At 40.8% G+C, this 22,503-nt stretch overlaps 1 protein-coding gene across 1 annotated transcript; it reads right to left on the bottom strand.

Annotated features, from left to right (window-relative positions):
• Positions 1-290: 290 nt before the first annotated feature.
• On the bottom strand, positions 291-19,944 carry LOC116976090 (creatine kinase M-type-like). The gene is made up of 8 exons (XM_033025625.1): positions 19,773-19,944; positions 18,890-19,044; positions 17,263-17,395; positions 11,148-11,319; positions 8,287-8,410; positions 3,648-3,834; positions 3,404-3,459; positions 291-518 (listed from the first exon to the last, which is right to left on the bottom strand). Exons 1-8 carry the CDS (start codon positions 19,876-19,878, stop codon positions 405-407), a joined length of 1,047 nt encoding a protein of 348 aa, XP_032881516.1. The 5' UTR covers positions 19,879-19,944; the 3' UTR covers positions 291-404.
• Between the last annotated feature and the right edge of the window lie 2,559 nt (positions 19,945-22,503).

The following is a 22,503-nucleotide window of genomic DNA, read 5'->3' as shown; positions in this document are numbered from 1 at the left end:
ATTTTAAATTGTATTTTCAAGCTTATTAAAGGAACGAGGAGGAAGTGAATTTAAAGTTAGTTGACTGTCTTTAGTTTGCTACAGCATGTATGAAATGCATGAATCAACATTTTTAGCTTAAGATGATGGTTGCAGTGTATTTTTTGAAAATGCTGTGGAAATATTTTATCATAAGCCCATCTTAACAGATTTGAAACATTTCTTATTATATTTTTATCAAGTCTTTTTTTGGTAAACAAACTAATTCAAAGCATTGTTACCAAAAAAAAATAATTCCCACAATTCATGGCTTGAAACTTTAAAGAAAGTGTAATTTTATTTTACTAAATATACATCCATCTACTTGTGAGCAGGAAGAAGGTCATGAATAGACTTTCCCTGTTGAATATTTTTATCCATGTTGATCAACAGTTTAATGCCATCAGCAAGAAACTGCAATAGTTGAACTTCGGAAAAACCAATTCTGTCCGAATTAGAAATATCACAAACACCACTTTCAGTGGAAGCAAAGGCATCACCTAGAAAAAAAGATTCATTATGTTGGTTAACGTAACAACGTTTACAAATATCCTATAACAGAAAACATTAGGTTAATGGATTGTAATAAGATGTTATTTTTTAGTAAACGTGGTTTCCCCCCCACTGTCATAGATAGATACCTCAGCGCATCTCATCTGTGTCCCATAGTTCTGCTCTCACCTCCCTACACCCCAGATGGAACAAGGATAATAGTTGCCCTGGTCTTCGCCTTTCGGCCCACCAGTACCCGCATCATCCACCACTTCAGCCACCACATGTCACATTTTCTCATTCTCATCTCTTTCCACCTTCCACAGAGACTGCCTCCTCTGCAACTCCTTGATTCAATCATCCCTTCTCACCCAAACCACCCCCTCTCCAGTTACTTTCCCCAGCATGAGACATAACACCTGTACCTGATATACCTCCTCCCTCGCTTCCATCTAGGGACCCCAGCAGTCCTCCCAGGTGAGACAGGTTTACGTGCACCTCCTCCAAACTCATTTGCTGCATCCGGTGTTCCCAATGTTGCCTGTACATTGGCGAGACCAGCTATCGTATTGCTAAACACTTGCACTCAGTCCACCAAAGCCCACTAGAATTCCCAGTTGCTAACCATTTTAATTCCCATTCCGTTACTGACCTTTCTGTCCTGGACCTCCTCCATTGCCAAAGTGAAGCCACATGCCCCTCATCTATTGCAGCTTTAACACACACGCACGCACGCACACACACTGAAGATTCCCAACTGGAAGCATCACTTATCCTGTTTTCCAGAGATGCTAAGGTGCTGCTTGACCTGCTGAGCAACTCAAGCTCCATGTCATTTTCTGCTAGATGTCAAAGTTCAAGCTAATAGTATGTCGTTTATATTTGTGTAATTGCTGTAGCAACTTCAGATGAGGTACAAGTGCAGAACAGCTTCATCTTCTGGACACAAAGTGCTGGAGTAGGTCAGGCAGCGTCTGTGGAGAACATGGATAGGTGATGTTTCAGGGCGAGACTGTTCTACTGACATGAGATGCTGCTTGACCCGCTGAGCTACTCCAGCATTCTGTGTCCTTTTGTATATTAACAAGCATTTGCAGTTCTTTGTTTCTACATCTTGCTTCATCTGTTGTCTGGCTCACTATTGAAGTGTCATGGTACTAATTTAAAATTTAAATGTATTCATTCCAAATTACACTTCTCAGTCTATGTGTAATGCTGTTAAGTTTCGGTTCTTTCAGTTTTGGTCATTAGTTTTTGTGCAGATACTGGAAATCTGAAATTAAGAACAGAAAATGTTGGAAACATTCAGCAGTTGAGGCAGCATCTGTGAAAGGAGAAATAGATAATGTTTAAGGTCCAGGACTCATCACCTGATGATTGGTCCCAGACCTGAAACATTAACTCTCTCTTGGGTACACAAAAATGCTGGAGAAACTCAGCAGTCTTCAGACTGAAGAAGGGTTTCGGCCCGAAACGTTGCCTATTTCCTTCGCTCCATAGATGCTGCTGCACCCGCTAAGTTTCTCCAGCATTTGTGTACCATTAACTCTCTCTTAATTGGATTAGTTATTTGCCCAGGTTACTAAGGCCTTGAATTTATTTGCTGTTCTATTGTCGGCTTGTTTTCAGCGGCTTGCAGTGGAGAAAATGTCATTAAAGAGTCACCCTCCCGCAGCAAATTATGCATCGATCATTTTGGTATGCAAGATTATTATCTACATTAACGAACAGGGCTCAGGCAGTGATGAAGGTGAGAAAATTGTGGAGAAGTAGAGCTAGGTTACACTAACCAGTGGAAAAAGTATTGACCGGGCCTCGGGTATTTGAATGGTGGTCAGAATGTGGGTGAAAAGAATCCAAGAATAGACACAAGTCAAAAAAAAAAAAAAGTGGTGGCCAAAAAAAAGCCATATCTGAAGATTTCTGACAATGACGACTGATGAGGCACAACCTAAAAAAAGATACTTCTCACAGAGATAAATAGTGAGAGAAAAACAAATTGGACTCAATGTCTGAGTTCAGGCAAGTGATAAGGATGAATTAGACACTATATACAGATGTCAGTTTGACATTATTTTCTGGACTTTGGTGGAGGTGGAAGCCTGAATCGTGGAAGGGACGGGTACAGGACTTAATTATACTGAGCATGAAATCAGGACTAAATTACAATATTTAAAATTAAACAAATACTATAATGCTGGAAAGCGAAAATATACGGAAAAGTTGCTGGAAATATTTTGGAGTTCAGGAGGTGAAACAGAGTTAACATTACAGATAGCTGATTGATATGTGTAGGGAGGAACTGCAGATGCTGGTTTACACCGAAGATAGACACAAAATGCTGGAGTGACTCAGCAGGATAGGCAGCATCTCTAGTTAGAAGGGATGGGTGATGTTTCGGGTCGAGACCCTTTAGACTGAGAACAGGGGAGAGGGAGACACAGAGATAAGGAAGTGTAAGGTGTGTAAACAAGAGGAGATAAAAGGTCAAGAAAAATGTAGAATAGATTATTAGCTAGAAGGTGAAAACGAAGCATAAAGAGATAACATTTAATCGGGGAACTGTTTGACGTCGGCGAACTAGGAAAGGGGAACAATGGAGATAAATTGGTTTCTGCCATTTCTGTTTGACATTTCTGACAACGTCATATCAGATGATCAAAAAGAAAAGGGAAAATTTAACATGAACAAAAATGAAGTAAAATAAGAACACTGAAAATGTTAATTGAATATGTAAGTACCATCTGCAGTGAACAAAATATGCTGGCTTGGTAGAGGTATTATTTTGAAATGGGAATTAAAACAAAACAAATAGTATTTCCAACCTTGTTTGTGTATATGAATAAACAGTGTAATATGTTAGCGTAACAAATATTGAGCAATGGGAACATTCACAGAGATGAACGCTGATGAGAAATGGGAGAACTTTCAAGAAATGCATCTTTCCTGCTGCAATATAAAATTAGAGGTTAGTATGATAAAATAAATTTAACAAGTGAGATGCAAAATGTTAATCACATTTCAACAATCTGCAATACAAAGTTTTCCAATTTAGTGCCACTCACTATTTAGTGTTTATTCAAATGGTTACATTTGATTAGTAATTTAATGGAATTAAATTTTTTTAAATACAGTACCAGTGAGTTTTTCTAGACGTAGTCTCTGCAAGATCTCATCAAACTTCTCATGCTTACTGATGTACTTCAGCCTAATGTGGACACTTGCCCGTAAGCCCGTGCCAAGTTCAGACGGGCAGGTCAACACATAACCTAGATTATCCTTCCAGATGAAAGGGTGCTTTTTCTGACAGTATATTTCTTCAAGCTAAACAAATAATCATAGTTATTTCTCCACTTTCTAAAAATGTATAATACAACAAATTAATGGCAAATAGAAAAAAGTTATTTTGTCAAATTCCCTCACAAACTCTATTAGCAAAATAATTTCAAAGCACAATTAACTAGTGAGAACATTGAATGTCCAACTTTGTAAGTACATTTGTCTAGTATAACGAGTTTAAGGTTCTCAAATGTTGAATAAATTTCAGCAGTCTAGGTATAAAGTAGCAAAGCCTCAACTACAGCCCAGGAACATAGTGTAAACCAAAGATTATAGAGCTCTAGAATCTTTGGTGTAAACAGCATCTAAACATCTCGCTCTTCCAGAGCTTAGGTTTGCAACAATCTCTTAATATTTCTGCCTAAAGACTGGAACATTCTGTGGAAGATTACTTGCATTTTGGTTCTTGACAGCACATGCGCACACACACACAAGAAATAAATAAAAGCATGACCTGGTCATTCAGACAATAGTTTGTGATAACTGGGGCATCCATAGAACAGATGAGAAGAAATGTATTCACCCAATAGCTGGTGAATCTATGAAATTTTCTATCATGGAATGGAATGGAGTCTAAATTGCTGAGTATTGTTGGAGTCTGGATATTAAAGTAGGTTAACGATGGTAAACTATGGGAACCTTGAATGACCAGAGGTAAATTTGGTTAAAAAGTAAAAGGAAGCACATACAAAGTTTAAGATGATGAAATCAAACGGCCTGAAGGAATTATCAAGCAAGGAGGAAAAAACTTAAGCAGATAGTTAGAAGGGCCAAAATGGGTCTGGAACTGGCTTAGGCAAGGAAGATTAAAGGAAATCCGAAGGCATTTTATACCTAATTAAAAACGAGAGGGTAACCAGGGAGAAGATGGGACGCTTCAGGATAAAGGAGGGAATTTGTGCTTGCAGTCAGACAATGCAAGTGATTACTTTGCGTCTGTTTTCACCAAGGAGAAGAACTTAGAGGACAGTGAGAATACTAATGTCGGCAATCAGCTCCTTGGTCCTACTAATGTTGAGAGCTAGGTTGTTATGGCACATTCAATCAGACAGTCGGTCTCCCTCCTATACTCTGACTCATCTTTCTCCGTATTTCTATGTTGAAATATGATACTAATATGCAAGGGTAGTTACCAACCGGTGGCACTAATGCCCATGGTGAAGTAGTGCTTTGACAGGTCGATTATGGTGCATCTCAACTCCCTTATCAAGAACATTGACCCACTACAACTTGCTCAAGGCCACAATAGATCAATGGGGATGCGATCTTGCTGTTTCTCCACTGCACTGGACCACTTGGACAATTAAAACATGTCAGGTTGTTGTTCATCGACTACACTTGTCAATCAACATTATCATCCCCTCCAGACATGTTACCAAGCTCAGGGAAATGGGTTTCTGCTCATCGTTTTGCAACTGGATCTTGCACTTAGTCAATTCAATTCAATTCAACTTTTTTGTCATTGTACAAATACTAGTATAGGTACAACGAAATGCAGTTTAGCGTCTGGTCATAGTCATAGTGCAAGATAGTAGAAGTAAAAATAAAAATACAAAATAAGCATACAATAAAAAAAATAATACTGGTTAACAATGTGTGGATTGTGGATGAATTAAAACTGCTACATAGGCAAATAACTGTATACAAATGGGAGAGTAAAGATAGCTAGCGACGGGACTGAGTTCAGCAGTGTAATGGTGTTGTTGAAAAAGCTGTTCCTCAGCCTGCTTGTGCGAGACCTGAGGCTACTGTATGGGAGGAGGGCAAACAGTCCATGGTTAGGGTGAGAGGGGTCCTTGATGATTTTCCCGGCCCGTCTCAGACACCGTTTTCGATGGAGGGCATCCATGGCAGGGAGCGGGGCACCGATGATGTGCTGAGCGGTTTTCACCACCCGTTGCAGTGCCTTCCTGTCAGCTGCGGTGCAGCTGCTGTACCATACCGTGAAGCAGGTGGTCAGGATGCTTTCGATGGTACAGCGGTAGAAGTTGGACAGGATCTGGGGGGACAAGTGAGCTTTCTTGAGCCTCGTCAGAAAGTAAAGGCGCTGCTGCACCTTCTTGATCAATTTGGTGGTATTGAGGGACCAGGACAGATCCTCTGAGATGTGTACCCCGAGGAATTTGTAGTTGGAGACGCGCTCCACCTCAGTCCCGTTTATGTGGATGGGGGTATGTCTGCCAACTCTGGTCTTCCTGAAGTCAACAATGATTTCCTTCGTCTTCTTGGAGTTGAGGACGAGGTTATTGTTGGCACACCAGGCTGCCAGGTTCTGGACCTCCTCCCTATAGGCTGATTCGTTGTTGTCCCTGATCAGTCCTACCACCGTGGTGTCATAGGCAAATTTTATGATGGCGTTGGAGCCATACTTAGGGACGCAGTCATGGGTGAAGAGGGAGTAGAGGAGAGGGCTGAGCACACAGCCCTGTGGCACGCCGGTGTTCAGTGTTAGAGTGGAGGAGGTGAGGTTGTTGATCCTAACAGACTGTGGTCTGTTGGTGAGGAAATCCAGTGTCCAATTGCAGAGGGAGGTGGTGATGCCAATGTAATCATCGGCAGAATACAATTGGTATGAATTGGCAACGACACTTCCTCCTCGATAACCCTCAGCACAAGGGCACTTCAAGGCTGTGCTCAGTCCTTTGCTCTTCTCGCTCTATATCCATGACTGTATAGCAGGACACAGTTCCAACTCCATCTACAAATTCACCTACAGCACCACCATTGTTGGATGAAATACAGGTAATGATGAGTCAGTTTAGGAGGGAGATCAACTGTCTGATTGAATGTGCCAGAACAACAACTTAGCTCTCAACATTAGTAGGAACTGATTACCAAGATTGGAAGAGGAAGACCCGAGGATCTACAAACCCATCAGCATCAAAGGATCAGTGGTGGAAAGTCAACAACCTCAAACTCTTGACCATGCATAATCTCTGAAGATCTGTCCTGGATGCAGCACACTGATGCATTCATGAAGAAATCCCATCAACACTATTTCATTGGATGATTAAGGAGATTTGGCATGTCGATAAAAAAATCACTTGAATTATGTATGGTAGAGAGCATACTAACTAGGTGCATCAGGACTTGGTTTGTCAACTCAACGTCCAGGAATGAAGGAGATTACCAAAAGTGGCAGACCCTGCCGAGTCCATCAAGGGTACTGACCTCCCGACCTTTTTTTTTTGCATTGAATTGTGCCTATTCTTGGACTCTTTTCACCCACATTCTGACCACCATTCAAATACCCGAGGTCCGGCTCCATACCTTTTCCACAGGTTAGTGTAACCTAGCTTTACTTCTCCTCAATTTTCAACAAGCCAACCAGTAACATCAGGAGCTACACCAACCTGGCCATGTTCTCATTTCATTCCTGCCGTCAAGAGAAGGTATAGGAATCTGAAAACTCCAGGTTCAGGAACAACTGCTTCCCAACAACCATCCAGCTATTGAACACTACAAACACCAACTAAACACATTCGGCACAGACATTGAGGGGTTGAATGGCCTGTTCCTCTGCTGTACTGTTCTATCTTCAATGTTAATCAATCAAAACCAGGAAGTTACAAACAATCCAATATACTTCTATTTTGTTTAATTATCTGTGATAGCTTATTAATGCTCTTCTGGAAAGAAAAAAAAAAGTACCAAATCCACTGGTTTTCCTTTATTTTGCTGGTTACAACCTCAAAAATCTCCAACACCCTTATCAAACAGCCTTTTCAGAAATCCACTTTGACTCGTGACTATCATTATTAATAATGTGTTTTAAAGAAAATTTCACTAGCATTGACATCAGGGTAACTTGCAGTAATTAAAAAAAACTATTTTCACTGTTTTACATTTGCTCCCTCCATCATCATTTCAGAATGGAACAAAATTGGGGAAGCTGAAAATATGCACCACCATTCCTGTAGCCACTTCTTTCTAAACTTTGTGATGTAAATCGTCAGGTTCTGAAGATTTAATGGCTCTCAGTCCCATTTTTTTTTTCAACTTATGTCTTTCAGCTCCTTTTACATTCTAGAATTGTTCTCCACGATTTCTCAGACATTTATTGTCCATTCTTTGAAGACGACAGACAAAATATTCCATTTCATTTCTTAGCCATTCTTGCATCACAGGCAATAAGGGGCCCACATTAACAGTAGCTTTAACGGTCTATATTCATGTTCCCAGCCAAGTTCCCTTGTATTCTGGTTTTCCTCTCCTTGTCAGATTTTTGGGCCTCCTTTGCTGAATTCTAAAAAGATCCAATTCTCAGCCTTGTCGCTCATTTTGGCAACATCGTAATTTTTTTCTATTGGTAGTTAGAGCTCAATATTTATTAATTGCAAGGAATTCATGTAAACTATGTATTTATACTTTTAGACGGATAAATCAATGGATATTATTTAAAATAAATGTATGTATGAAAATATAAAAATTACTTACCATTTTAATACCCAAAGAATACTGTGTAAAAACTTGTTTCAAATTTCCTCCCTGTTGCATAAATGTAATACGAAGATGGTCTTCTTTATTGACCCAAACAATAACATTTTTCATATCATTGTGCCTATAAAATGAAAATTTATATTTATACATTTGAAGCCAATCTGAACACTTGTCCCTTTACCTCCCCCCTCGACTCCATTCAAGGACCCAAGCAGTCGTTCCAGGTGTGACAGAGGTTTACCTGCATCTCCTCCAACCTCATCTATTGCATCCGCTGCTCTAGATGTCAGCAGATCTATATCGGTGAGACCAAGCGGAGGTTGGGCAATCGTTTCGCCGAACACCTCCACTCGGTCCGCAATAACCAACCTGACCTCCCGGTGGCTCAGCACTTCAACTCCCCCTCCCACTCCGTATCCGACCTCTGTGTCCTGGGTCTCCTCCATGGCCAGAGCGAGCAACACCGGAAATTGGAGGAACAGCACCTCATATTCCGCTTGGGGAGTCTGCATCCTGGGGGCATGAACATTGAATTCTCCCAATTTTGTTATTCCTTGCTGTCTCCTCCCCTTCCTCAGCCCTCCTGCTGTCTCCTCCCATCCCCCAGCCTTCGGGCTCCTCCTCCTTTTTTCTTTCTTCTCCCCGCCCCCGATCAGTCTGAAGAAGGGTTTCGGCCCGAAACGTTGCCTATTTCCTTCGCTCCATAGCTGCTGCTGCACCCGCTGAGTTTCTCCAGCTTTTTTGTGTACCTTGTATGAACAATCAAAAGGTTGCGTTTTAAGAGTCAGTGCATAACTACATGCAAATATTTGAGTAACTTTTAAGTATAACACCTAGCTTTCTTTGTACAAAACATCAAGAAATTGGTCCTAAGGGCTCAGTAACTCATATTCATGGGAAAAAAATACTTTTTTGTGTAATATAACAACAAAATAGATTTTCTTGCTGGAATAAGTTTTTTACACCAATACACATCGTTGCATACAAAATTGCTCTAATCTGTTGTTTAGTTTAGTTTAAAGATACAGCACGGAAACAGGCCCTTCGGCCCACCGGGTCCGAGCCGACCAGCGATCCCCGCACATTTACACACTAGGGCCAATTTTTTACTTTTACCAAGCCAATTATCCTACAAACCTGTACGTCTTTGGAGTGTGGGAGGAAACCGAAGATCTCGGAGAAAACACACGCAGGTCGCAAGGAGAAAATACAACTCCGTACAGACGGAACCCGTAGTCGGGATCGAACCCGTGTCTCCGGTGCTGCATTCGCTGTATGGCAGCAACTCTACCGCTGTGCCACCATGACAGATTGAGAGTACAAGAGTGAGTAGGTTAGCTCATAGTCGAACCGTGACTCTTAGGAAGCCACAGAACATTATACTATAACCAATTTTTCAATGAACATTGTAAGATGTTATTTCTAGCTGCCAGTTACAATATTTAGTACATCGTAACTCCTTTATTAGGATACAGGTTGCATTTACTGTAACATTCAGTTATTCTTCTTGGAGTCTTACAGCACAGAAATAGTCCCTTCGGCCCAACTCCTCCTTGCCAACCAAGTTGCCTAACTAAACCAATGCCTGTGCCTGGCCCATATCCCTCAAAACCTTTCCTATTCATCTACCTAGCTATCCAAGCGGCTTTTAAATGTCAACATTATATTTGTCTCTACGACTAACACTGGCAGCTACCTCCAAATGCGCGGCATGCTCTGTGTGTAAAAGCTGCCACTTCGGTCTCTCTTTAAGCTCTGCCCAGAGGAAAAGCCTGACAATCCACCTTAGATAATGCTGCTCACGATTTTATACAACTAAGTTCACCTGTCAGCCATCTAAATTCCAGGGAAAATATCCTAGCCTATCCAACCTCTCCTTATAATTCAAACATTCCAATCCCAGTTACATCCATGTAATTATTTTTGCATTTTTTCCAGTTTAAATGACTTCCTACCTATGGTAGGCCAACCAGAACTATACTCAGTAGTCTGTGGCCTTGTATAGTTGTAACATGATATCCCAAACTCCTGTTCTCAATACCCTGACCAATGTGTGCCCAATGCCTTCACCACCCAGTCTACTGTTGTCATGGAACTAGGTACCTGAATCCCAAGGTCTCCGTTCTACAACACTCCCCAGGATCCAACCATTTATTGTACAGGTCCCGCCCATATCAGCGTAAAATTCCAACTACCATTCCTCAGCCCTTTGGCCCAGTTGATCAAGATCCTGTTGTAAATTTCAGTTTTAAAACACTATTTTTAAGTGAACCAGCAAAATAACTGTCTTGAAACAAATTATTTAAGCTATGAAAATGTAATATAGAAATTATTTAAGTATAATAAAGGCCAATTTCATGCAGAAAACTTGAAATTTGCATGTTGAAAAAAATCAGAATCAAAACAATTTAGGTGTCCCCCTCCCAAAACATTTTTATTGGAAGAACCAAGTTGCACCAGCTATTTTTTCCACTCTTCCTATTTCTCCATGGGTTGTCTAGTAACCATGGTCAAGCTGTTTCTTGAACAAACGATTCATTGGAATACTCCAAGCCATTCTGACAGTAGATGATAAAGTCCATTTCGTTTTTGGTTCTCCTGTTCCAAACACTTGCGCGCTAGATCACAGGCATAATCAATTGCTCTGCTTCCGGGCCTTTGATATCCAAATTGCCCACAGAGTTGAAAAGGATGCTTGACGTCTACGCATAAATGTTAATTGACATCGGTACATCAGAGGAGCTAGATAGGATGTGGAAACTGAGCCTATCGTTCATGCCATAGTTTGTGATCTCAATAGATTGAAATGCTACTTGGAAAACTATTTGGATTTATAAACTAAATCAAATCACACTTACCAGACTCCCCGTGCATCTGGCCAATCTCTGGCCATTCCAGATGAAAACATCTTTGGAGTAACAAGATTATCAGTAAGGATTCCAGCATTGGTCAGATCCTGACAGTCTTCCTCACTCAAGTTCTTCAATGAATGGTAAGTGCCCTTAAATTCATCATCCATCTCATGGAAGGCTGTTCATGATCATTTGATCAAAGTAAATGGAAACAAAGGATCAATAAAATTGGAGGGTAGGTTTTCTGTTTTCTTATGTGTTTTTGTATTCCATTCAGAACTCAATCCCTTGCATTTGTAATATAGTGAATTATGAAGGCAACATTAAATATATACCACATGGCAGGAGTTAGAAAGAAAGCTTTTGTCTGCCAGAAGATCTAGTCTAGTAGGTTGGGCAGATAAATGGCAACTGGAAATACAAAGCAAGGGAATATACAAATAAAGTTAACGTATTGAGTGGTATGGAGAAACAAAGAGTCGTCATGCTAAAGTTGTGACCTAACTAGCATTCTATATCGTTCTTGAATAACCTTCTTGCTTTTAAATTCTCTGCCAATGACTAATCGAAGAAATAATCCTGCATAGATCCTGAAAGGCAGCAGGACATCAATAATCCATGGCATTCTTTCTTTTATTAGTCATGGCAGCGCATTTAAGAACAGTAAGGTTATTCAACAACCCTGTAGAACGCTGATTAGGTCATAGCTTCAGAAATGACGACACGCAAGAACAAAATGCTGGAGGACTGCAGCGGGTTGAGCAGCAACTGGGGAAACAAGGTAATTAACATTTCAAGTCCAAACTCTGCACCATCTTGAAGCTATGATGGCTTCTTTTGTCATGTTTGCCAGCTGCAACTAGACCCCACCGCTAGTCACATTTTTACCCCATGCTGTTCCACCTTTCACAAGGATCACTCTCCCTATGGCTCGCTGTCCTGTTCATCCATCTCCACCCACCCACCCATCACCGTCACTTTCAACTGCAGGAGATGCAACACGTCCTCTCTCATCCCTATCCAAGGACCCAAACAGCTCCTCCTGACGAAGCAAAGATTCAAATGCACCTCCTCCAACCTAGTCTAAACACTGCTCTCGATGTAGGCTGGAGGAGCTGGTTTGGTCGCTGGATGGCAGTGACAATGTTGACAAATTGTCACCCATGGTGACAAACCCAGCTGGTCAAACTTACCTCTGTGTGCCTGATTCTGGATCCATCCACCCTTCATCCTTCCACTAATGATTCCCATTATCACCTTCCTTACTTTTCAGATTCCAGCATCCACCCCCCCCCCCCCCTCCCCCTCCCCCTCCCCTCTATACTGGCTACCTTCCCTCTCCATTCATTCCTGATGCAGGGTCTCAACCCAAAACATTGACAATTCCTTACCCCACCATAAATGCTGCTTGACCCACCCAGTTCACCCAGCAAATTGTTTCCAGCTTTAGCATCAGTTCTGTTTTGGTCAGCAGGTTATAGGAAGCACTTGCTTACACTAGAGAACATGCATAACAAATTAATATGGATATTGTCAAACCAGACAAAATGGAGCAATGAATAAAGACCAGATAACCTTTGGAAGAAGACATAGAGAAGAGACTTGATTGAGGTGCATCAAATTAAGAAGAGGTCTATGTGAAGAAAATAGGAAGAACTAATTTTGCTAAGTTAGGGGACACAGATTGAAAGTAACATGTAGCAGTGTTAAAGGGGGAAATGAAGATATTTTTCCATTCAGTGCACAGCAGGAATCTGGAATTCACTTCCCGAAAGAATGATGGAAGCAGAAAACCTCATCACATTTAAACATAATTTGGATGTGCACTTGAACACCTGCAGAGCCACAGACTAAGGGTTAGAAGGATTGAATTGAGTATTTTAAGCAGCATGGATGCAATGAGCCCTCCGTATTGTAATTTTTCTATGATCCATTGAAGTGTTCCGTCTCTTCCAAAGAAAACAGCCCTAGCTTATCCAATCCTTCTCAAGGCTACAATTTGCCAGTGGTTTAATTACTTTCTTTAAATAGTGAAATATTAGTACAATTAAATTGCTTTGACTTTTTTCTTTAAGAAAAATGATATCATTATTTCAATTTGAATAAAATGCTTTCATTTAGAACATAGAACAGTACAGCACAGAAACAGCCCCTTTACCCCACAAAGTCTGTGCCAAACATAATGACAAGTTAATCTCTTCTGCCTGTAAGGGATCCATATCCCTCCATTCCCTGATATTCATGTGCCTGCCTAAAAGTCTCATAAATGCCACTATCATATCAGCTTCCACCACGCACACGTCACTCTTCACAGCATGTTCCAGGCACTCAATACTCTGTGAAAATAAAACTTGCCATGGACATCTCCTTTAAACATTCCCCCTCTGATCCTAGAGCTACACACACGAGTATATAATATTTCCACCGTGGTGAAAAAGCTTTTGACCATCTACCCTATCTATGCTTCTGATAGTTTTATATACTGTACTTCCATCAGGTCACCCCTCTGCTTTCAATACCCCGGAGAAAACTTAGAAAACAGGGAAAATGTGATATACCTACATTATCCATTCTGTTTTTTAAAGAGAGAAATAGGGTGGAAACGGATCCTTTGTCCCACTGAATCCACACCAACCAGCAATCACCCATACACCAGTTCTATCTTACAAACTAGGGACAGTTTACAGAAGCCTATTAACCTACTTCTTTTGAATGTGGAAGGAAACCAAAGCACCCAGAGAAAACCCACGCAATCACAGGGAGAACGTACAAACTCTGCACAGACAGCACCTGTAGTCATGATTGAACCTTGGTCACTGGTGCTGTAAGGCAGCGACTCTACGCTGTAGAACCGTGCCACCCATTCCCTGCATACATCTATCAAATTAACCCAGGCAAACACTTTAGCCAAATTCCAGTCTTATGCCTCTTAATGTAGCTCAAAATCAAAGATTTTACCATTGCTTGTCCTCATTCATGTAGTTCAGGCTCTGCCACAAGGTTGGCATCTACTTAAAGGCATTAGTAAATATGAAATGGTGTGGTAGGAGGGATATGCTTCATGCTGCTATTCAGCTTTCAGAGTATATGTTGCACTCAGCAGGCAACTGGCAACTTCCCAGCTTGTCGCCTTTATAACAAACACATTTTCAGAAGTCTCCGAGAGTAAATCACAAAGAAACCACAGGGATTCAGACAATAATATCAATGTTCATATGGAAGTCAAAACCATTCAAATGCAACTCAAATGCTCTTAAACTTTGGGAAACATGCAAAAATATTAAACAAAAACTGATAATTATAAATAAACTAAAAAAGACACTATTCTGTAAAAACAAATCCTGAAACAATCAAATTTGTTAACTAAAGCGGCTGTCCCACATCGGCGACCTAGTCTGCGAGCTTAGACGAGTTTGCCCTCGACTCAAACTCGCAGCATGGTCGACACGTGGTCCCAGGAGGTCCTATGAGGCCACTGGAACTCTCCTTCATCCTCAAGGGAAGTTCCCGAATACTCGCGGCCTCAGCTAGATTGCGGAAACATTTTCAGCATGTCGAAAAAATTTCTGCGAGTAAAATTTGGTCGGCATAGTTCTTTTTAACGCGTAGTGCAGTGGAGTGGGGTTGCTATTTAGATACAGGCAGTCGAGGGCAGCCGTAGGCAATCTCCTTCGCTGACAGCACTCCCCCGCTTTCCCTGGCCCCCGCCTTTGGTGGTGGGTGTGTGTGTGTGTGTGTGTGTGTGTGTGTGTGTGTGTGATAGATATAATTTGCAATGTGTAAATATCTATCTTTTAACTCAAAATAAAAGAAAGCAGTCTTGTTGATAGATTGGTCCAATGGTCTGGTTCATCACTTGGATGGAAACATGTTCAGTTTTAACTATAAAGTAGTCATCTGCATTCTGACTTCCAATAAAAAATACTTGGTTTAGTTTGCTGTTCAGTCAAAAGTATCTATTTTATAGAAAACGTATGACTGAACAATACGAGTAGAAAACATAATAGAATGAGATGGTAACGGTGCACGATAGAAATGGATTGAAAATACTACAGGTACTACCAACACAATGATTAAGGCAGAAGCTAATTTGAAAGCATTTTTGTGAACCATTACAGTCGTAAGACGACAGTTCCAGCAGAGTGAGCAATTTTGGGTTCCAGTGCATTGGAAGGATGTTGACAAAATAGACGTACCACAGAATAACAAAGAAGTTATCTGATATGAGTAATTATAAGCGCAAGACTTGTGAAATTAAGGAAGTCATTGATAAATGGGAGAGATTTAAATGTTCACAATTTAGAGGGACTGGGCCTGGGTAAATGGAGTCAGTAACCAAAGGATTTAGAATGAGAACATAGATATAATATTAAATCTATGAGATCTACATTAATAATAATAGATGTGTGTTTTTGCAGAGTTGCAAAAACCATATTGAACCAAAGACCCCATAACAATAGAAAAACACAAAATGCGAGAGTAATCCAGCAGGGCAGGCAACATCTCTGGAGGAAAGGAATAGGTGACCCTTCTTCAGACTGTTGCAACCCTTTTTCAGACTGAAAGATAGAGGTGGGGGCATAGAGGTGGGGGATATAGAACTCATCCAGTTCCCCAACCCCCCCCCCCCCTCCACACCTCTACCTTTCAGTCTGAAGAAGGGTTCTGACCCGAAACATCATCCATTCCTTCTCTCCAGAGATGCTGCTTGACCTGCTGAGCTACTACCGTGTTTTGTGTCTATCTTTGATATAAACCAGCATCTGCAGTTCCTTACTACCCCATGCCAATAAATTTGATAGATTGAAGTAAAGTGGGGGAAATGGACATGGGAGCAAAATGGACCTGTGGATTTATGATTATTGCGTGCAAGAAAGTGGAACATCAACATGAACAGGTCAGGTAAGTGGCTGAATGCTAGAGGAAGAAAGGTACAGCTGAAAGAGGAAGACGAGGGAAAGAACAGAGAAGAAAATCAGAGAGGATAAGATGTTTGGTTGACTAAAATACAAGATGCTGGTCAATGCCAATTGTCTGGAAACAGTTTCCAACAGTATTCTCATTTCATCAGTCACTCGGTACCCCAGTGACATATTCTATTATCTGATTTGTGTTAGCAAGGGAGCAGGAACGTTAGAGGGCCAGTGATCAAAAATGGAATTACTGTGAGGCGATCTGACTTTCTAAATGACGTGTAGCCTTGATGAAAATCAGGTGGTGCAAAAAGACCTCAATACTTTGATATGCCAGCTGCGGTCATGATTTAAAGAAAGACTTTTTGAGAGAAAGTGTGATAGGAAGAAAATTCACAAATGACGGTAATGTGGTTTTAAATGATCCGTGATGGGTTGAATTAATAATTAATAATTCAAAGAAAACACTCCTGTAGCTCACAGATCTTTCCAAAAGCATTATAACCGATGACGTGTTTAAGAAGGAACTGCAGATGCTGGAAAATCGAAGGTACAAAAAATGCTGGAGAAACTCAGCGGGTGCAGCAGCATCTATGGAGCGAAGGAAATAGGCAACGCTCCATAGATGCTGCTGCACCCGCTGAGTTTCTCCAGCATTTTTGTGTACCTTATAACCGATGATTTCAAGCAGACCTGAATTGAAGATTGCATTGTTTAAAAGCTTCACATTTGAATGCTTTAGAGATTTTCCTTTCTACTGAGAAGAGACCAAGATGGAGACATTTCTATTGTATATTGTCTATTGTAACTTATTGGGGCAATTAATCGTATTCTTGCTCATCATAGTCCATCGTTATCTGAACTGTATGGTTACATACAAACAAGGACAGACGTGTGCATGCACAAGTGATCGAGAATATTCCAGCAGCTCCCCACCTATCCTTCAAAAGGCAACTGATAAAAATAGCACAAAACGCTCGAGATATTTTCAGCCGACAGATCAAAGACCATTTGTCCTTTCGGTTGGACTGAGGTGTGTGTAACAGCTGTAATATTTTCCCGCAGTTGGCCACTAGATGGTGACAGGATGCTTTCAATAAGCACAATAGGGAGATGTATTCATTTTGGAAAATATAAAAGGATTAAATGGATTAGAGCGAATTGTGTGTCCACCTATCATAGTGTGGGATAAACAAACATAAATTCACCTGCTATCGCCAGCTTTTCCAGTGCACGCCTCTCCCCGCGGCTGCAATGTGGTGGGAAACTAAAACCATCCACATTGCGCCCAGCGCTTACGCTGCACCCCAGCACATATTGTCCATCTAAATCAGATCCACCCTGCCGGGGAAATAGAGTAATTACTAGACAGTTATCTTGTTAGCCGAATATTAAATTGGCTTAAACTTAATAAAGACCATGATTCCCTGCATTCAAGGTAAATGTTTGCACAGGGGCGCCGCAATTGGAGCAATAGGGAAGGATAAAGGGGAGGGTGCAGAGGACGATGCGATCAGTGCAAGTTTGGCCCGGTACCATTAGTGCACGACGTTCATGCACGAACTTCCAACAAGGGGACTTATCTGTTTAGAAGGTGTGAATCACGCTGCTTTTCGCAATTAGTGTATGCCGTGTAGGAATAATGTTACCGTCCTGCATACTAACCCAACAATTGGCATCTAGCCTGCACCACTTAGAGGTGAGCACCAAATCCAACCTCTCGTATTATTTTGTTGCTGGGAAATTACTGGAGAAATTTCAGGATGACCGCACAATTCAGAAACAAACTCTCCATTCTGGAAATCCAAGTGGGAAGATTTTCAGAGAGACGGAGAATCAAGTCTAGAGTATTTATTATGTACCAGGAAAGAGACAATGAAATTCATACTTGCAGCAGCTTCACACATGCAACCACATCACCGTCTATAGGGTGATTTCACGAAAGGTCACTGGAGCATAGATCCTCACCCACGTGACCGCAAAATCCAACTGGGGTACAAGCGTCACTTCCGGTACATGTTAGTGATGCTGAAAACGCGCACTTTCACACCCGTTAAAAACCGCGAAAACGGCCCGTTTTTGAGCTGTAAATAACTGTGCCAGTCGGGGTGACCGTGAGACACAGTTGTCTAACTTTACAGTCCAGAAGATAGATAAAAACGAAGGTAAATACAAGAGGGAGCTGAAGGGGCAAAAACAGCGGAAGTGGTTAGCGGACATTCGCCGTGGAGATATAAAGATCGAAAATATCGGGAATGATCGCGTTTGCTCGCTGCATTTCATCAAAAGTGGCATTATTGACGTTTTATCTTTATTCATTTGTTATATGAAAAGTTTTAAAAGTGAAAAATCCGTCAGTAAAATTGCAAAATCGCCCATGGTTCTCAGGTGGGTTTTAACATGCAAAATGAAAACGCTTCTGAAGCTACATTTACCATTTAAATAATCGTAAACTATCAATGCGTTTTGAAATAAATTTTACTCAGATGCAAGCTAAGGAATGGAATAATTGTCAGTTTCATTTAGTTCAACTATGAACTATCTTGGTTGCACTAAGGATTCGGGATTTTTGCACTAGAGGTTTTTTAGTTTATTGAATTTTGCTTGATCACTTGATCCATGGACTTGATGGAATATATTGTGAATCTAGGTTTATTAATTTGATAAACCATAAATACTTTTGATAATTACAAGAGTAAATGTGAATAATTTACAGGATAGATTACATAATCCATATGGACAAAACTTGCTCATCGGTCTGAATGCTTATTCACATTCTATTGTCATCTAATTAAAGACCATGCACAAATATCAAAGCTAGTTTAATAAATGTACCTTTAAGTTTTCTGGATTCATGTCACTCTTATGCTTTTCACTTGCCTGGTAACCACTGTGATAAAGTTCAATTAGAGGATCAAAAAACTGCATGAAGACAGTATATGATTCTGCATCTCCAGCCACACAGCCTGACATTCTGACACAAGAATGCTCTATAATGGCAAGCAAACAAAATACCAATGTCAACAAAATCAGCATAATACTTTAACACCAACAAATAACACACTCAAAATTAACACAAGAATATCATTCACATGTTGTTCAGTGAAATATTCCAAAGGCAAGGATACTTTGCATAATATTAGCAGATCATACTCCTAATTGGATCACCAGCACGGAAACAGGCCCTATGGCCCACCGAGTCTGTGCCAACCAGCGATTCCTGTACACTAACAATATCCTACACACACACTAGAGACAATTTACAATTTTACCAATGCTTATTAACCTACAAACTTGTACGTCTGGAGTGTGGGAGTAAACCAGAACATCCGGAGAAAACCCATGCGGTCACAGGGAGAAAGTACAAACTCCGTACAAACAGCACCCGTGGTCAGGATCGAACTCAGGTCTCTGATGCTGTAAGGCAGCAACTCCACCGATGTGCCACCGTTTCACTTATTTCAGAATACACAAAGAACAAATGGCCCTTCGCAAGAGTGTACTCAACCATTACATGAACAATCCTCCAAGTACACATCACATCAGAATGGGCAACTCTTAAGTACCAAAAATTGACGAGGAGTGAAAGATCAAAACTTTAAAGTCACAACAAATAGAAAGTTTACAAATGATTCAATTTATGACATTGAAACATGCAGTAATATTATTTTTACTGAGTTCAATCAGAAGTAATTATTTATATAGAGATGTCTCTTACCAGATTGATCCACACCAGGCTGGATAACATCATCCAGTGTGAAGCCACTTTGGGTTGCCCGTCCCCTCAGTCTCTTGTACATTTGGACTGTGAGAACATTTGCCATACTTGTCTGATTTTTGCTCAAGTTTGGAAATTCTTCTTCGACTGACAATTTGTTTCCAGTAATTGCAGGGCCGTGCTAGGTGCTAGGTTAATTGCTAAAATTATGAATAGCTATATTCACACATGTACATTTGAAAAGAGAAGGCATAGAAGGGTACAGATCTAGCATGGGCAAATGGGATTAGTGTCGATGGGCAGCATGGATGTGGTGGTCCGAAGCAGTATAAAATTCTATAACACTATGAACGCCACTACATTGCCATCAAGTGACTATTCATTTTAACATAAAGCTAAAAACAAGATGCAAAATGTAACAATAAGATAGAAATTCAGCGTGAGCACTATTTTACTCTTTTGCTCCTGAAGCAGAAATTTAGCCGGCTGCTAGGTCCATGAACAATTAGGAAGGGCCATAAATGCCCTCACAGTAAGATCCTCACTGTCGATTTAAAAAAATATATTATGCACTTTTTATTAGTAGAAAGCTATAATTATGTCAAAGGATATTCTGCGATTGTGCAGCATCTTTAAGAAATATTTTGTGTTTTATGGGATTTATGTTGTGTCCACAGTTTCTACATTATAAGTAAATATTGACAAAGCCTCATTGATTCAGATATCCCATAATGGACTGTATCAATCAATTGCAAGGAATTGCAATACATCACATACCGAATATCATACCACAATTTTAATACCATAAGGTTGATAAAAATAAACTTTTGATTGATGGATTTTATCAGAACAGCATCAAAGCCATTTAAACACCGAGTATTTCTCAAGAAATGCCGTTGCACAAAACACAGATTATCGATACGGTTTTGACTAATAGAAAATACATCTTTAGTTTAGTCACAAAACAAGAACATCACTATCTAAGCTAGCATTTGTAGCTTATATCATTGTCTGTGAATTGAGTGGCTTGTGAAAACATTTCAAAGTGCAGTTAAGAGTAAAAGTGATTCCAAAGAAGTAGAGATTTTTTTGATAAAACGGCTGCTGACTAAATGTATTTAGTAATAACATGTTGTACACTAACTTTGCTGAGGTATATCATAACACTGCATCAATTAGAATCATTTGTAGCACCTTTCCCCGAAAGGTTATTGCAAGATAAATGGAAATGAATGCTGCTTGCCGTGAGCAGACTAATTCAGTCTTTCCAAAGCAGCAATCTTTTTTCGATAGAACACCTAACTAAAAGGTATATGTAATAACGAGTTGTACACTAACTTTTCTGGGGGGTTTCATAATGCTGCATCGTTTGGAGTCATTTATTTGATTGTAGCACCTTGCCCAGAAAAGTTATTGCAAGATGCTGGTTTACAAAAGTGCTGGAGTAGCTCAGCAGATCATGCAGCATCTCTGGAGAACAAGGGTTGGTGACATTTCTGGTTGGGATCCATCTTCAGACTGATTGTGGTGCGAGGTGGGTGGGGGAGAAAGCTAGAAGAGAGGCGGGGCAGGACAAAACCTGGCAAGTGATAGGTGGTTACAGGTAATGGGGAGTTTTGATAGGCAGATAATTGGACAAAATTCAATGTTCAATACCCTAAAGGGCCTATCCCACTTTCACGACCTTTTTTACTTGTGGACATTTTTCATCATGCTAGAAAAACGCCCCGACCTACTTGATGCCACGAGTACCTACGACTAGCATCACGGCCTCCTACGACCTCGTGATGACCATGCTGCGAGTACGAGTCAAGGGCAAACTTGGCAGACGTCGTGAATTAGGTCGTGAAAGTGGGACAGGCCCTTAAGGCTGCAAGCTACCCAAGAGGAATATAAGGTGCAAGTCCTCCAATTTGCATGTGCCCTCTCTCTGGCAATGGAGGAGACCCAGGACAGAAAGGTCAGTATTCGAATGGGAAGGGGAGTTAAAATAGAAAGCAACTGGGAAAACCAACTGGAAAGGCCTTGGCAGATCCACCCCACGTATCCCGCTTGTGTAGCTTACACCTTTCTCCAATCCCCACTACATTCCTTCCTCTGGCTTTAAAATTTACGCCTCTTCTATCCTCATCCCACATCTTTTGTCTTTTCATCTTTGGCGTTTGTCCAACCATCTACCGATCAAAACTCACTCCAAACTGTATCCATTATCCTTCGTCCTGTTCCCTTCTTCCAGCTTTCTCCCCCTCGGCACCGCAACCAGACGGGAAAAAGGTCCCTACTAGAAATGTCACCTATTCGTGTTCTCCAGAGATGCTGCCTGATCCGCTGAGTTACTCCAGCGCTGTCTTTTTATGACAGGCACAGGCAAGGGGAGATTTTTTTTCTGGCCTTTGTTCCAACCATCTGTCTGTCTGTCTGTCTGTCTAACCCCCACGTCTGTGTCGACCTATTACCTGCCACGCTTTGTTCTGCCTCTCAATGTAAACTTCATATTTATAAATAACCGTACTTACTTGACAGCTACATTTTACTGTTCGTTTCGTTTAAATAACGATACATCTGAAAACTAACCAACGTTGTGAATTACACTTTCTACACCAACGGCTAAGCCGGAGTTCCTCTCCAAAGCCACAAGCGAACTTCTTGCAGTGTGATCTCGCTCCACTCAAATTGTAAAGATTTGAAACACATGGCAAGCGGTTTCAAAATAGAGCCAATAATCATGCAA

Source organism: Amblyraja radiata, chromosome 8 (genome assembly GCF_010909765.2).
Source record: "Amblyraja radiata isolate CabotCenter1 chromosome 8, sAmbRad1.1.pri, whole genome shotgun sequence".
Taxonomy (NCBI): domain Eukaryota; kingdom Metazoa; phylum Chordata; class Chondrichthyes; order Rajiformes; family Rajidae; genus Amblyraja; species Amblyraja radiata.
This window is presented reverse-complemented; position numbering and strand designations above follow the sequence as displayed.

Excerpts from the sequence above, each read along its gene's own strand:
- LOC116976090 (XM_033025625.1), bottom strand. The coding sequence starts at position 19,878 with ATGGCAAATGTTCTCACAGTCCAAATGTACAAGAGACTGAGGGGACGG. Across the intron at positions 17,396-18,889 it reads TGAATCCAGAAAACTTAAAG|GGTGGATCTGATTTAGATGG; the intron begins GTACATTTATTA and ends TTTCCCCGGCAG. Across the intron at positions 3,835-8,286 it reads ATTCTTTGGGTATTAAAATG|CTTGAAGAAATATACTGTCA; the intron begins GTAAGTAATTTT and ends TTATTTGTTTAG.